Below are 14,055 nucleotides of genomic sequence, written 5' to 3'. Positions count from 1 at the left end.
TTCGTTTGCATGACTTAGTAAAAGTGGTTTAAGCAGAGCTCAGCCGAAGAACAGAGAAGATTTTGCTTTGTTACGGATGTTTTTGTTGGTCCTTTTTAATGCACAAAGAGGTGCCACAGTGTGTTTTTTTTCCCCCCTCTTCGCGCATTGAAACAGCCACATGACTAATGTCTGCTCAACACCTCCACAGGCTTAAGAATGGAGCAGTTTTATTCCACGAGATACTGGAGGCATTGTGTCCTTGACACTCTGACTTATTTAGCTGAAGTGAATAGTCTAAAGCTGATTGGCCACCCAGCGAGCCTCTTGATATAGTCCACATTGTGAGCTCCTCCCTTTTTCTCTTTTCACAAATATCAGCAATCATTATTGTTCACTCACTACTATAAACTGGCTGAACAGATGAGCTGAGAAAGTTTTCAGTTCCAGTAGGCCTCTTGTAAAAGCTTTGTACAGAATCATTGTCATGAAGCTCTTGAAGACAAAGGCAGGCTTACACTAAAACTTTTTAAACTTCTCTCATTTTCATTCTTTCTTTTTTCCCCCCTTAAGTCCTCTGGAGATAGTGCTTTAATTCCATCAAAAGAAAGATATCTATCCTTACCATATTGTGCTCTGCTTTACAGTGTTATTACTCATCACAGATGGCCGCGGGCTTCAGCGTTGGGGTAAGAAATTTAGTTAAAGCAATTTATGCACATACGATCTGGTCTGCTTGAAGTTTCTTCCTGCAGAAAACAATAACAGAGCTTTTCCTTGACACTGTTAACAATGTGCTTTGGCCAAGGGCAGTTTGAGCTTTAGACTTTATTCTTGTATATTGCTTTGAGGTGACATTTGTTATGATTTGGCATTAATACCTTTTTTTTGTGAACCAATGGGTTCAACTTCAAATACCTGAGACACGAGTGTGCCTCATGCCTAAATGTTGCTAGTGAGAGTTATATATATATATATATATATATATATATATAAAATTTGTTGCTGACATAGAAACAAAAAGCCAGTGTCGTGTTTTGTTTTTTAAAATAAGAAAATGGCGGTAAGAAGTGCTACACAATGCCATAACAGTCCTTTTCTGGGGAGAAAGCACACAAACAAAAAAATCATTGCTTGTGCAGCTGAGGAGGTCATGATGTAAACATTTAGATCATTTGTGATAAATACAGCCGTCATCAAACTACTCCGGGTGTGCAGCTGAGTGTCTTGAATGGCAGAACCCTGACATCAATGTGTGTGGGTGAATGTGAGGCATCATTGTAAAGCGCTGTAACCATGAAAGTGCCGTGTAAACAATCGATTTTCTGTTTATATGAGTGAGATTGGTGATTTTCTACAATAAATCATTTAAAACTTTGTTTATTCCTTTTTTTTTTTTGCTTTTCTTTATTTTAATTATGATTAAAGTGCAGAACACCTGCAACCAAACAACCGTATTTATGCATGTGTTTTTGTCATTCTGTGACATCACTGCACTTTACCTGATTTGAACACTTGTGGAGGACAGAGTTTCAATTTCTTAATGGCGAATATTAAGTGGGTGGTTGTCCTAAGGGAGCAATGCTTAAGAGGTCCTCTGGGTTTTTAACAATTCCCCATTTGTGGAAGGATGGTTGAGGAGCTTAATCCTGACCTTTGTGTATGTGTGCTACTTCTTCACATTGATTGATTTATTTTCTGTTTTTTTTTCCTCTCCATAGCACTGTACTGCATCTATGTCTCACTGCTGATGTATTTTGTTGTATTTGTTTCTGTTGTATTTTTCAGTGCCCTAAGCACGATTTTACTGTGAATATTTAGTGCCTTTGTGATCATGACCAAAGACTTCAGCGCTGTATGCTGTTGTTTTCTTGCAAGTACACAAAGCCTGTGTTTTCCTTGGCTATGCACTGTGACTTGTGTTTGATTTTATGCCTTAGCACTGTGTCACCATCCTCATTCAAATATATGCAAAAACACGGTGAGTTTGAATACTAATGTTTCTATACTCCTGTCTTTGCTCTCCCAGGTGTTAGTCTTTGATCCTGTTGGAGTGGGACGTGTCTAGCAGGGGGACTGAGACGGCAGCAGTGCCAACTTGGAACATGGTGCCTAATATTCACATGGCAGCACCCCCGCGGCCCAGAGGGGCGTTGCTGTTCCTGCTTCTACTCAGTTGCCTGGTGTTCTCCTCTCTGGCAGATAGTAAGTCACATCACATGCTGTTGTCCTGATTTGTTACCTGCAGTCTGTTAAATATAAGTCTATTGTTTAACATGCTGGATTAAGGGCATGGGCAGCTCTTGACACCGGTTTGAGACAATAGTCAACATGTCTATTAGACCCCATTCCTACCAGGCTGCTCAAGGAAGCCCTACCATTAATTAATGCTTCGATCTTAAATATGATCAATCTATATTTATTAGTTGGCTGTGTACCACAGGCTTTTAAGGTGGCAGTAATTAAACTATTACTTAAAAAGCCATCACTTAACCCAGCTATCTTAGCTAATTATAGGCCAATCTCCAACCTTCCTTTTCTCTCAAAAATTCTTGAAAGGGTAGTTGTAAAACAGCTAACTGATCATCTGCAGAGGAATGGTCTACTTGAAGAGTTTCAGTCAGGTTTTAGAATTCATCATAGTACAGAAACAGCATTAGTGAAGGTTACAAATTATCTTCTTATGGCCTCAGACAGTGGACTCATCTCTGTGCTTGTTCTGTTAGACCTCAGTGCTGCTTTTGATACTGTTGACCATAAAATTTTATTACAGAGATTAGAGCATGCCATAGGTATTAAAGGCACTGCGCTGCGGTGGTTTGAATCATATTTATCTAATAGATTACAATTTGTTCATGTAAATGGGGAATCTTCTTCACAGACTAAGGTTAATTATGGAGTTCCACAAGGTTCTGTGCTAGGATCGATTTTATTCACTTTATACATGCTTCCCTTAGACAGTATTATTAGACAGCATTGCTTAAATTTTCATTGTTACGCAGATGATACCCAGCTTTATCTATCCATGAAGCCAGAGGACACACACCAATTAGTTAAACTGCAGGATTGTCTTACAGACATAAAGACATGGATGACCTCTAATTTCCTGCTTTTAAACTCAGATAAAACTGAAGTTATTGTACTTGGCCCCACAAATCTTAGAAACATGGTGTCTAACCAGATCCTTACTCTGGATGGCATTACCCTGACCTCTAGTAATACTGTGAGAAATCTTGGAGTCATTTTTGATCAGGATATGTCATTCAAAGCGCATATTAAACAAATATGTAGGACTGCTTTTTTGCATTTACGCAATATCTCTAAAATTAGAAAGGTCTTGTCTCAGAGTGATGCTGAAAAACTAATTCATGCATTTATTTCCTCTAGGCTGGACTATTGTAATTCATTATTATCAGGTTGTCCTAAAAGTTCCCTGAAAAGCCTTCAGTTAATTCAAAATGCTGCAGCTAGAGTACTAACGGGGACTAGCAGGAGAGAGCATATCTCACCCATATTGGCCTCTCTTCATTGGCTTCCTGTTAATTCTAGAATAGAATTTAAAATTCTTCTTCTTACTTATAAGGTTTTGAATAATCAGGTCCCATCTTATCTTAGGGACCTCATAGTACCATATCACCCCAATAGAGCGCTTCGCTCTCAGACTGCAGGCTTACTTGTAGTTCCTAGGGTTTGTAAGAGTAGAATGGGAGGCAGAACCTTCAGCTTTCAGGCTCCTCTCCTGTGGAACCAGCTCCCAATTCGGATCAGGGAGACAGACACCCTCTCTACTTTTAAGATTAGGCTTAAAACTTTCCTTTTTGCTAAAGCTTATAGTTAGGGCTGGATCAGGTGACCCTGAACCATCCCTTAGTTATGCTGCTATAGACTTAGACTGCTGGGGGGTTCCCATGATGCACTGAGTGTTTCTTTCTCTTTTTGCTCTGTATGCACCACTCTGCATTTAATCATTAGTGATTGATCTCTGCTCCCCTCCACAGCATGTCTTTTTCCTGGTTCTCTCCCTCAGCCCCAACCAGTCCCAGCAGAAGACTGCCCCTCCCTGAGCCTGGTTCTGCTGGAGGTTTCTTCCTGTTAAAAGGGAGTTTTTCCTTCCCACTGTCGCCAAGTGCTTTCTCACAGGGGGTCGTTTTGACCGTTGGGGTTTTTACGTAATTATTGTATGGCCTTGCCTTACAATATAAAGCGCCTTGGGGCAACTGTTTGTTGTGCTTTAGCGCTATATAAATAAAATTGATTTGATTTGAATAGTACATGCTAGTCAACATGTTCTTGAACACGGTGTTCTGTACAGTTCTTAAGGCGGCACCATACTGTACTTCATCAGACAGAGCAGGAAACAGACAGTAGATCTTGCAACATCTTAAATGACACTCCTCTGCATGTCTCTTATGTATGCATTGGCTGGCTGCACTGTGGAGTCTGTAGGTTGGGCACATTTCAGTTCTGTGAATGCGAACAAGACAGACAACAATGAAAAATTGATCGGGAGCAGAAATAGCCAAACTTTCCTCCACTATCCTCATGTAATGCCATGCTTTCATCAAGAGGATCATACAGCTAGTGTAACGACCCAAATACATTACAGCCGGTCTGAACTGATCCAGATGTTCAAAAAATGAAAAATTGCACATGGTGAACTATATTCATCCTCTGTCCACACATGCTCCCGTGTGTGCTTCTGTGTATGTTATGTCATATCTCAGGAATTGCTGGTCAGACAGAAGTAGTTTTGATATTATTTGAAGAGTACAAGTTTTATAGGCTGTAATAGACTGTCCACTTTGTCAGAAATTGAAGCGTTACACTAGTCAAATCCAAACATAAGAAAATCCATCGGCTATGCTGGTCTCTGTAAAAACGTTAAGTAAAAAATCGTTAAGTACTATTTTGAGTGAAGTTTTGACCTTTAGTCCAATTTCAGTTCACTTTTTTCTGTAACTGGCAAAATTGTTCAATTGAAGAGATAATTTTATAGAATATAAATAATCACAGTTTAATATTGGGCTGGGCCAATATGGCAAAAAAAAAAAAAGAATCACAATATTTTTTCCATTATTGGACAGTATCTATTTATTGCTGTATATAATCAACCTGGTGTCACGGGAAGTCGTGATTCAGTAGCACGAAATATACATTAATATATTGGTTTGTGATATTGTGACGAAAAGCGCCTTATTTTCGTCACGGCAGCACAAATTCATTCCGTGATGGCTGCACCAAATTAAAAGTGTGGGAGTGTATGGTTAGGGTTGGGACGAAAGAGTAAGATTAGGTTATGGTTAAGGTCGGAGGTAGGAGTAGGGTTAGGAATAGTGAGTTAAAAAAAAACCTGTCACGAAATTTGAATCATTTCATCATGGGAGCACGAAAAAAGAGTGAGACTGGGGTGATATAATTTAGTGGTTGTTTTTTTTTTTTTTTTTTTTTTTTGGTAAGTATAGACAGTATCCTGATAATGACTGAATGTTCAGTAAAGTTTAGAATATATTTCGTCATAAATAATAACAGAACAGTCATTTAACTGCAAGCACTTTTTTTTAATCAGTCTTTACAAAACCATTTAGTTTGCTTTGTAACTTGGTAAAATAATGTCAATAAAACCAAAAGGTCGCACTTGTTCTGGTGATGGAAAAGCTTTAGTTTTTCTGTCTTGTTTGGCAGTTACTGACCAGCGTAATTTGCGTACCATCTTAACTTGTACTTCCACACTTTTAAAGAATCCAAACGACTTCCATGTAATTGACTTATAACCCCGTCACACATAGCCAGAATCATGCAGAGTGGCGTCGGACTTATGAGTCGGCGCACATCGGAAAGGTGTCGGATTGCGGTTACAAAAGTTCACTTTTACAGTCGCCTTTGTGCTCCACTTTTATTCACCAATGTTAGCTTAAAGAAAGTTTTATGGTAGGAAAAGGGTGTGCACTTTCAAAAGTCTAAAACTGCAGACGTTCTGCAAACTGCAAATAATGCCTCACATCGGGGTGAATGTGAGGCATTATTTCTAGAGCGCTTTGAGCGTCTGATGCAGATGGAAAAGCGCTATATAAATGCAGTCCATTTACCGTTTTCCAGATATACCAGCTGTTCTTACGATCTATCCATATCGAGTGAAAATGTCCAAAACTTATCATTGTAATGAATGTAAATTGTATTATGAGCATATTGTACATTTGGTAGCTCAGCAGCATAAGGAGTTGGGTTATCCATATCTAGACCTGGGTTTGATTCCCAGTCACCCTACCTGTTTGTGTCTTTGGACAAGATGCGTCATCTGCATTATATCAGACCACCCAGTAAATGGGGGCCAACCTTGGTTGGGGAAGTAACCTGCGTCAGACTGGCATCAGCCCGAGTGTAGCACCTATCTTTCACATTATGGTGATGAAGTGATGACATTAAATGGTTTTGTGGGTTGGGAACAGTTTAACAGCAAAATCGGTGCACCATTGGAAACGTTAGCCCCGGCTAACATATGGAAGTTTTTTCTGATCCGGGTTGGCAGTGCAGGTGCAGGCTTCTTGTGCTTCTGTTCAGTTCGGGGGCACAGAGTGGCCACAAGTCACCCATTACCACAGACATGTACCGCAGACACAGAAGCACAACACAGAGCTGCAATGCCAGTAATTAAAGACTTTTATAATGGGCAGATAAGGGATTTGGAAGCAGTTATGATTTATTTATCAATTAAAGAAGCACTACAAATAAAAAGCAGGGGGCTATGTTCGTCCACCAGACAGCTTTTATGAGTATCTTATGGATGTCTGCTGAAGAACTCGGCAACTCTCCCACTCAGACTTATTGATGCTTTGTTAATGCTGTCTTGCACAGTACGTTAGCGACATGCTGTTTCGCCAGTAATGCAACCAAAGGCAGATATAGATCCGAAGATAATAAATAAATAAATAAAACCCCCAAAGTTTTAACTGAGTCTCAAAGAATGTTTGACTTAAACCACTGCTTTTTCAGCTACTTTTAAAAACATACTGTAGGATCTTACCTCAGGGTCAGGCAAATAAATGTTTAGGGATTTGCATTATTGCCTGAAATTAGATTTTACCTTCTAAGTTATTACAGTCAGTGTCTGAAGCATTATCAGGACCCTCTCATGGTGTGCAAAATACAACTTAACCTAATATTACATTTGATTTTCCTGGTTTTTGGTGGATTTCAACAAACACAAACTTTCTTCTGCTGTGCCTCTTATAGCATATAGAGCGTTCACATTTGCACTCAAACACACTTTGAGTGTGATGAAGGTCCCTCAGCCTCAGTGCCCTGCTGTCAATCTGAAGGACAGTTTTGGCCAGAAGAATGCACTCAGAAAGCAGTGTCACAGTTGATGCACTTTTGGGTCTTAGGGATCGCTAAGAGGCACTGCCCTGGTGAAGACGAGGTCAGGGACAGAATTAATTCAACACATGACCTCACCTATAGTGCTGTCTTAGGTTCACTGTAATTCAATTATACCCAAAGCCCCCTCCCCCCATGCCTCCAGCCCACCCACTCACCCTCGCCAACTTCTCCATCCTTTCATACACAAGTCCAGTTGGATTTTTTTCTTCTCTATTCATAGTCATGCCTGCCTCCCTCAGCTTTGCGTTGTTGTATTTGTTTCTTGCGGTGTCTAGATATTTGCACATTATCCGTGCAAATTATGCACTCCTGATTCTTTCACATTGTATGCCATTGCTGTCCCTTCTCAGCCTTAGTGTGGGAAAAAAACAAATCAGACTTTGGATTTTAAAAATTTGCCTCTTTGTACCAACTGTGTCCCCAACGTCTTACATGTCAACAGTGCAGACACTGTATTGGAAAAACGGCGTAAGCTATTATTTAGGATATGACTAGTTGGTTATGGTGCGTTTACACATAAGCAAGACGCGTTACGAATGTCATTTTTCTGTCATTTGTGACACATTCCTGACATTCTTAACTTGACTTAACGCATCTGAATAGGTTTCTTAATAGTGCGTTTTGGTGCATGATATTCTTGATATTCGTGGAGCATGTTTTTGCCTGTCAAAAAATCTTCCACGAATGTCACACACCACCCTCATTTCGTCTCACGTCGTGGAGATCGCAGCTGAGCGTATTGATCCGTCTTGATGAGTAGTGATCCTTAATAGAACGTAACAGCTTTCGTAGTGGTTCCTGTGATGGTTCTTGGAGCCCAGACTGTCATGCGTTATTACGAAGTGACACGGAAACTGTCAAGTTTTGACACGACTTGTAATGCGGCGTCACATTTCACTGCGCGCACGATGAATCAGTTTTCTGTCACATGCGCACAGTTAAACTCGGCTCCACAGCGTTCAGTTTGATGCAGTATGCCAATCCACAGTTCCTGCTGAAGCTCCTCAGGATGCTCCTGCAGGTGTTCCACCTGCTGTTGTAACCAATGAGTAGGAGAACGAATCTGAGCAACCAGAGGAGCGAGAGGAGACTCACGTGCAGCCAGACATCTCTGCACCTCCTCCAGTCCGGCGGAGGAAGAAGCGCGCGCACAATTAAACCCTGCTGCACCGCATTCAGTTTGATTGCTGACACCAAGTCGGCTAAAAGTCTCATTTCAGTGCTCTTCAGCGCGCTCCTGCAGGTGTTCCACCTGCTGCATGTGCCTGATGTTTGGGAAAACAGGTGAGACGAGAGCCGCATGAAGCCACACATCTGGCTTTGTCCTCCTCCTCCTCTCTGCACCACTTCATGGCACACAGCCCAACTACGCATGCAGTCACAAAGTTCTTCTGAAAAACAGGAGCGATCTGAATTCGGTTCGATGAATATGGGTGTGTGTGTGGAGACAATTCACCTCGTTCACAACGTGACAGAACTTAATGATGCGCTGTTACACGCAATAGCGCGCAACAACACAGAACATTATTCTTGACCTTGCGTAATGGTTCCTGATAATTCTCCAGCAACATGTGCCATTGTTGGGTATTTTCTCCTCCAAACATTCTTAAAACCTTTGATAAGACAAACAGAGTCAAGAAACACCAGTGAGACAGAAAGTCAAATTAATCACGCGCGGAGTGCGGCCAGGCTGTACACCAAGGCTACACTAAAGTCTGGCCTGTGCTCCCGCTCTTTTTATTAGAGATGCCCTCATTACATCATAAAACTTGTCCTAAGGGGGGGGGGGGGGGGGGGGGGGACAACGCGAGACAAGTTTCTTCCCGTAACATAAACACATACGTCAATAAGCGCAGCTGTAAGGACAAACAGTTTCTTTCTTTTACTCTTATCGTCGGAGGTCAACACATCTCGTTCGTCTGTTGCAGTTATCAGCTGTTGTGCATCTGCCTGGAGTGTCCTGGTCTTCACACTAAGCATCACGTCACAACAGTCAAAAACAACCTTCAGGTCTATTACTCCCAGTTCATGACTGACCCCGTCATGCTTCACTCCCAGTCGTTAGCGGCTACAAAAACAAGTTGTATAATAATAATAATAAGTACATCCAGCTATTCATTCCCAGTTCAGATTGACCCCAGCATGCTAAAACAAGGTTGAATAACACATACATTCTCGGGGTTAGGTGCAAACAGCACAACACCGTTTTCATAAGAAAGAAGACGAAGGTACAAATGTTTAACAGTGATAACATATATATATATATATATATATATATATAAAATCCTTAACATTTCCCACCTGTTTATCGCCTGTTAAACATATAGTAGGCATCACCCATCTTAGTTAGTTAGTTTATTAACTTAGTTTATTCTGTCCACGTTTTTATTAATTGAACACCACCAACAGATGGAAGATTCGAATCCAGCTGCTATTTGATCAACCAGTTTATACTCGTCAGGCACTCCTCTGGGGACTCCTATTGCGTCAATATATGTTGGATTTCCTACTCCTTTCCAATCTCTTTTTACTCTATGTCTGGCTATGCCTTTCTGCCAACCCTCAGGAATAAGAGAGGCTGCATATGTCATAACGTCTTCAGGGGTCATGGGTATGGCTTTAACTGGTAACAATAATGATATTAATGCACAATAACCTGACACATTTCGTGGCAGTCTGTCAAAGATTCTGTTATCACCACACCACCACCATACATCACTTCGGCTGACTGGTATAAATGAACCGTTTTTCTGTATTATTCGACTACACCACTTGTCTTATTACTTTTTCAGCTAAGCTTCATAGGCTAAGAGTGTGTTTAACTCATCACGTCAACAGTTCAACCTTGAACTGGAGTTGTGAGCTTTTCAATATCATCATAATTCTCAGTACAGTCATTATAGTTTTCTCCACTAAGGTCTGACTGTTTCAATGCTTGATATTTTGGCATAGTTTGTTGGAAGGCCAGATTACACTGTACAAATGTATTTGACACCATTTTGCCAACCATTGTTTTGATATAACTTAACTCTACTGGTGGTTGGCTCTCACTGCGGTATTGTATCACTTCCTGTTCCGGAGGCACAGCGGTGTTTTTCCTGTATCTGTTAGCTGTTTAAATCTGCGCAGTTAGATTGATCTAGTTATCTAGATTACGATTTGTTTCCCAGTGTAATCTTTACGTGCCTTAACTAAAGCACTCCTTCTGCTGAATCACCTCTAAATTATTTACACATTATTCACTTTGCGTGTTTTTAGGAATCCGCTAGCTTAGCGTAGCTACTAGCTCTTAGCCGATTAGCATGGCGGCTTCTCCTGTCTCTCCCGCACTTTTCTGCTCTGGGTGTGAAATGTTTGTTATTCCTTCTCGGCCTCCTTAGCAGTAACGGTACTTGTAATAAGTGTAGCTTATTCGTAGCTTGGAGGCCCGGCTGGGCGAATTGGAGACTCGGCTCCGCACCGTGGAAAATTCTACAGTAGCCAGGCCCCTGTATTGGTGCGGACCAAGGGTAGCTTAGCCGCCGTTAGTTCCCCCTGGCAGATCCCTGAGCAGCCGGGAAAGCAGGCTGACTGCGGTGACTGTGAGGAGGAAGCGTAGCCCTAAACAGAAGCCCCGTGTACACCGCCAACCCGTTCACAGCTCTAACCGTTTTTCCCCACTCGACGACAAACCCGCCGAGGATCAAACTCTGGTTATTGGCGACTCTGTTTTGAGAAATGTGAGTTAGCGACACCAGCAACCATAGTCAATTGTCTTCCGGGGGCCAGAGCAGGCGACATTGAAGGAAATTTGAAACTGCTGGCTAAGGCTAAGCGTAAATTTGGTAAGGTTGTAATTCACGTCGGCAGTAATGACACCCGGTTACGCCAATCGGAGGTCACTAAAATTAACATTAAATCGGTGTGTAACTTTGCAAAAACAATGTCGGACTCTGTAGTTTTCTCTGGGCCCCTCCCCAATCAGACCGGGAGTGACATGTTTAGCCGCATGTTCTCCTTGAATTGCTGGCTGTCTGAGTGGTGTCCAAAAAATGAGGTGGGCTTCATAGATAATTGGCAAAGCTTCTGGGGAAAACCTGGTCTTGTTAGGAGAGACGGCATCCATCCCACTTTGGATGGAGCGGCTCTCATTTCTAGAAATCTGGCCAATTTTCTTAAATCCTCCAAACCGTGACTACCAGGGTTGGGACCAGGAACAGAGTTGTAGTCTTACACACCTCTCTGCAGCTTCTCTCCCCCTGCCATCCCCTCATTACCCCATCCCCGTAGAGACGGTGCCCTGCTCCCAGACTAGCAATACCAGCAAAAAATCTATTTAAGCATAAAAATTCAAAAAGAAAAAATAATATGCACCTTCAACTGCACCACAGACTAAACAGTTAAATGTTGTCTATTAAACATTAGGTCTCTCTCTTCTAAGTCCCTGTTGGTAAATGATATAATAATTGATCAACATATTGATTTATTCTGCCTAACAGAACCTGGTTACAGCAGGATGAATTTGTTAGTTAAATGATCAACACCCACCCGAGTCCACTAACTGTCAGAATGCTCGTAGCACCGGGCCGGGGCGAGGATTAGCAGCAATCTTCCATTCCAGCTTATGAAATTAATCAAAAAACCCAGACAGAGCTTTAATTCATTTGAAAGCTGTCCTTAGTCTTGTCCATCAAATGGAAGTCCCAAAAAACAGTTTATTTGTTATTATCTATCGTCCACCTGGTCGTTACTGTAGTTTCTCTGTGAATTTTCATACCTTTTGTCTGACTTAGTGCTTAGCTCAGATAGATATTATAGTGGGCGATTTTAACATCCACACAGATGCTGAGAATGACAGCCTCAACACTGCATTTAATCTAGTATTAGACTCTATTGGCTTTGCTCAAAAAGTAAATGAGTCCACCCACCACTTTAATCATATCTTAGATCTTGTTCTGACTTATGGTATGGAAATAGAAGACTTAACAGTAATTCCCTGAAAACCCTTCTGTCTGATCATTTCGTAATAACTTTACATTTACTCTGATGGACTACCCAGCAGTAGGGAATAAGGTTCATTACACTAGAAGTCTTTCAGAAAGCGCTGTAACTAGGTTTAAGGATATGATTCCTTCGTTATGTTCTCTAATGCCATATAACAACACGTGCAGAGTAGCTACCTAAACTCTGTAAGGGAGATAGAGTATCTCGCCATAGTTTACAATCCTCATTGAAGACAACTTTGGATGCTGGTAGCTTCCTCTGAAAAGAGAGCTTAAATCAGAAGTGTCTGACTCCGTGGTATAACTCACAACTCGTAGCTTAAAGCAGATAACCCGTAAGTTGGAGAGGAAATGGCGTCTCACTAATTTAGAAGCTCTTCACTTAGCCTGGAAAAAGAGTCTGTTGCTCTATAAAAAGCCCTCCGTAAGCTAGGACATCTTTCTACTCATCACTAATGAAGAAAATAAGAACAACCCCAGGTTTCTTTTCAGCACTGTAGCCAGGCTGACAGAGTCAGAGCTCTATTGAGCTGAGTATTCCATTAACTTTAACTAGGAATGACTTCATGACTTTCTTTGCTAACAAAATTTTAACTATTAGAGAAAAAATTACTCATAACCATCCCAGACGTATCGTTATCTTTGGCTGCTTTCAGTGATGCCGGGTATTTGGTTAGACTCTTTCTCCTCCGATTGTTCTGTCTGAGTTTATTTTCATTAGTTACTTCATCCAAACCATCAAACATGTTTATTAGACCCCCATTCCTACCAGGCTGCTCAAGAAGCCCTACCATTATTTAATGCTTCGATCTTAAATATGATCAATCTATCTTTGTTAGTTGGCTATGTACCACAGGCTTTTAAGGTGGCAGTAATTAAACCATTACTTAAAAAGCCATCACTTGACCCAGCTATCTTAGCTAATTATAGGCCAATCCCAACTTCCTTTTCTCTCAAAAATTCTTGAAAGGGTAGTTGTAAACAGCTAACTGATCATCTGCAGAGGAATGGTCTATTTGAAGAGTTTCAGTCAGGTTTAGAATTCATCATAGTACAGAAACAGCATTAGTGAAGGTACAAATGATCTTCTTATGGCCTCGGACAGTGGACTCATCTCTGTGCTTGTTCTGTTAGACCTCAGTGCTGCTTTTGATACTGTTGACCATAAATTTTATTACAGAGATTAGAGCATGCCATAGGTATTAAAGGCACTGCGCTGCGGTGGTTTGAATCATATTTGTCTAATAGATTACAATTTGTTCATGTAAATGGGGAATCTTCTTCACAGACTAAAGTTAATTATGGAGTTCCACAAGGTTCTGTGCTAGGACCAATTTATTCACTTTATATATGCTTCCCTTAGGCAGTATTATAGACGGTATTGCTTAAATTTTCATTGTTACGCAGATGATACCCAGCTTAATCTATCCATGAAGCCAGAGGACACACACCAATTAGCTAAACTGCAGGATTGTCTTACAGACATAAGACATGGATACCTCTAATTTCCTGCTTTTAAACTCAGATAAAACTGAAGTTATTGTACTTGGCCCCACAAATCTTAGAAACATGGTTGTCTAACCAGATCCTTATCTGGATGGCATTACCCTGACCTCTAGTAATACTGTGAGAAATCTTGGAGTCATTTTTGATCAGGATATGTCATTCAAAGCGCATATTAAACAAATATGTAGGACTGCTTTTTGCATTTACGCAA

The 14,055-nt window shown here is 41.0% G+C and overlaps 1 protein-coding gene across 1 annotated transcript in view; it reads left to right on the top strand.

The window, feature by feature from the left end:
* LOC117521706 (receptor-type tyrosine-protein phosphatase F-like) overlaps positions 1-14,055 on the top strand; it is a 535,666-nt gene that overhangs the window by 212,873 nt on the left and 308,738 nt on the right. Inside the window, exon 3 of the mRNA XM_034183049.1 lies at positions 2,009-2,184. Within this exon, the coding sequence (XP_034038940.1) occupies positions 2,085-2,184 (100 nt within the window). The 5' untranslated portion in view covers positions 2,009-2,084. The remainder of the gene's footprint in view (positions 1-2,008; positions 2,185-14,055) is intronic.

The sequence above is a fragment of the Thalassophryne amazonica genome, chromosome 12 (assembly GCF_902500255.1).
Source record: "Thalassophryne amazonica chromosome 12, fThaAma1.1, whole genome shotgun sequence".
NCBI classification, from domain to species: Eukaryota; Metazoa; Chordata; class Actinopteri; order Batrachoidiformes; family Batrachoididae; genus Thalassophryne; species Thalassophryne amazonica.
This window is presented reverse-complemented; position numbering and strand designations above follow the sequence as displayed.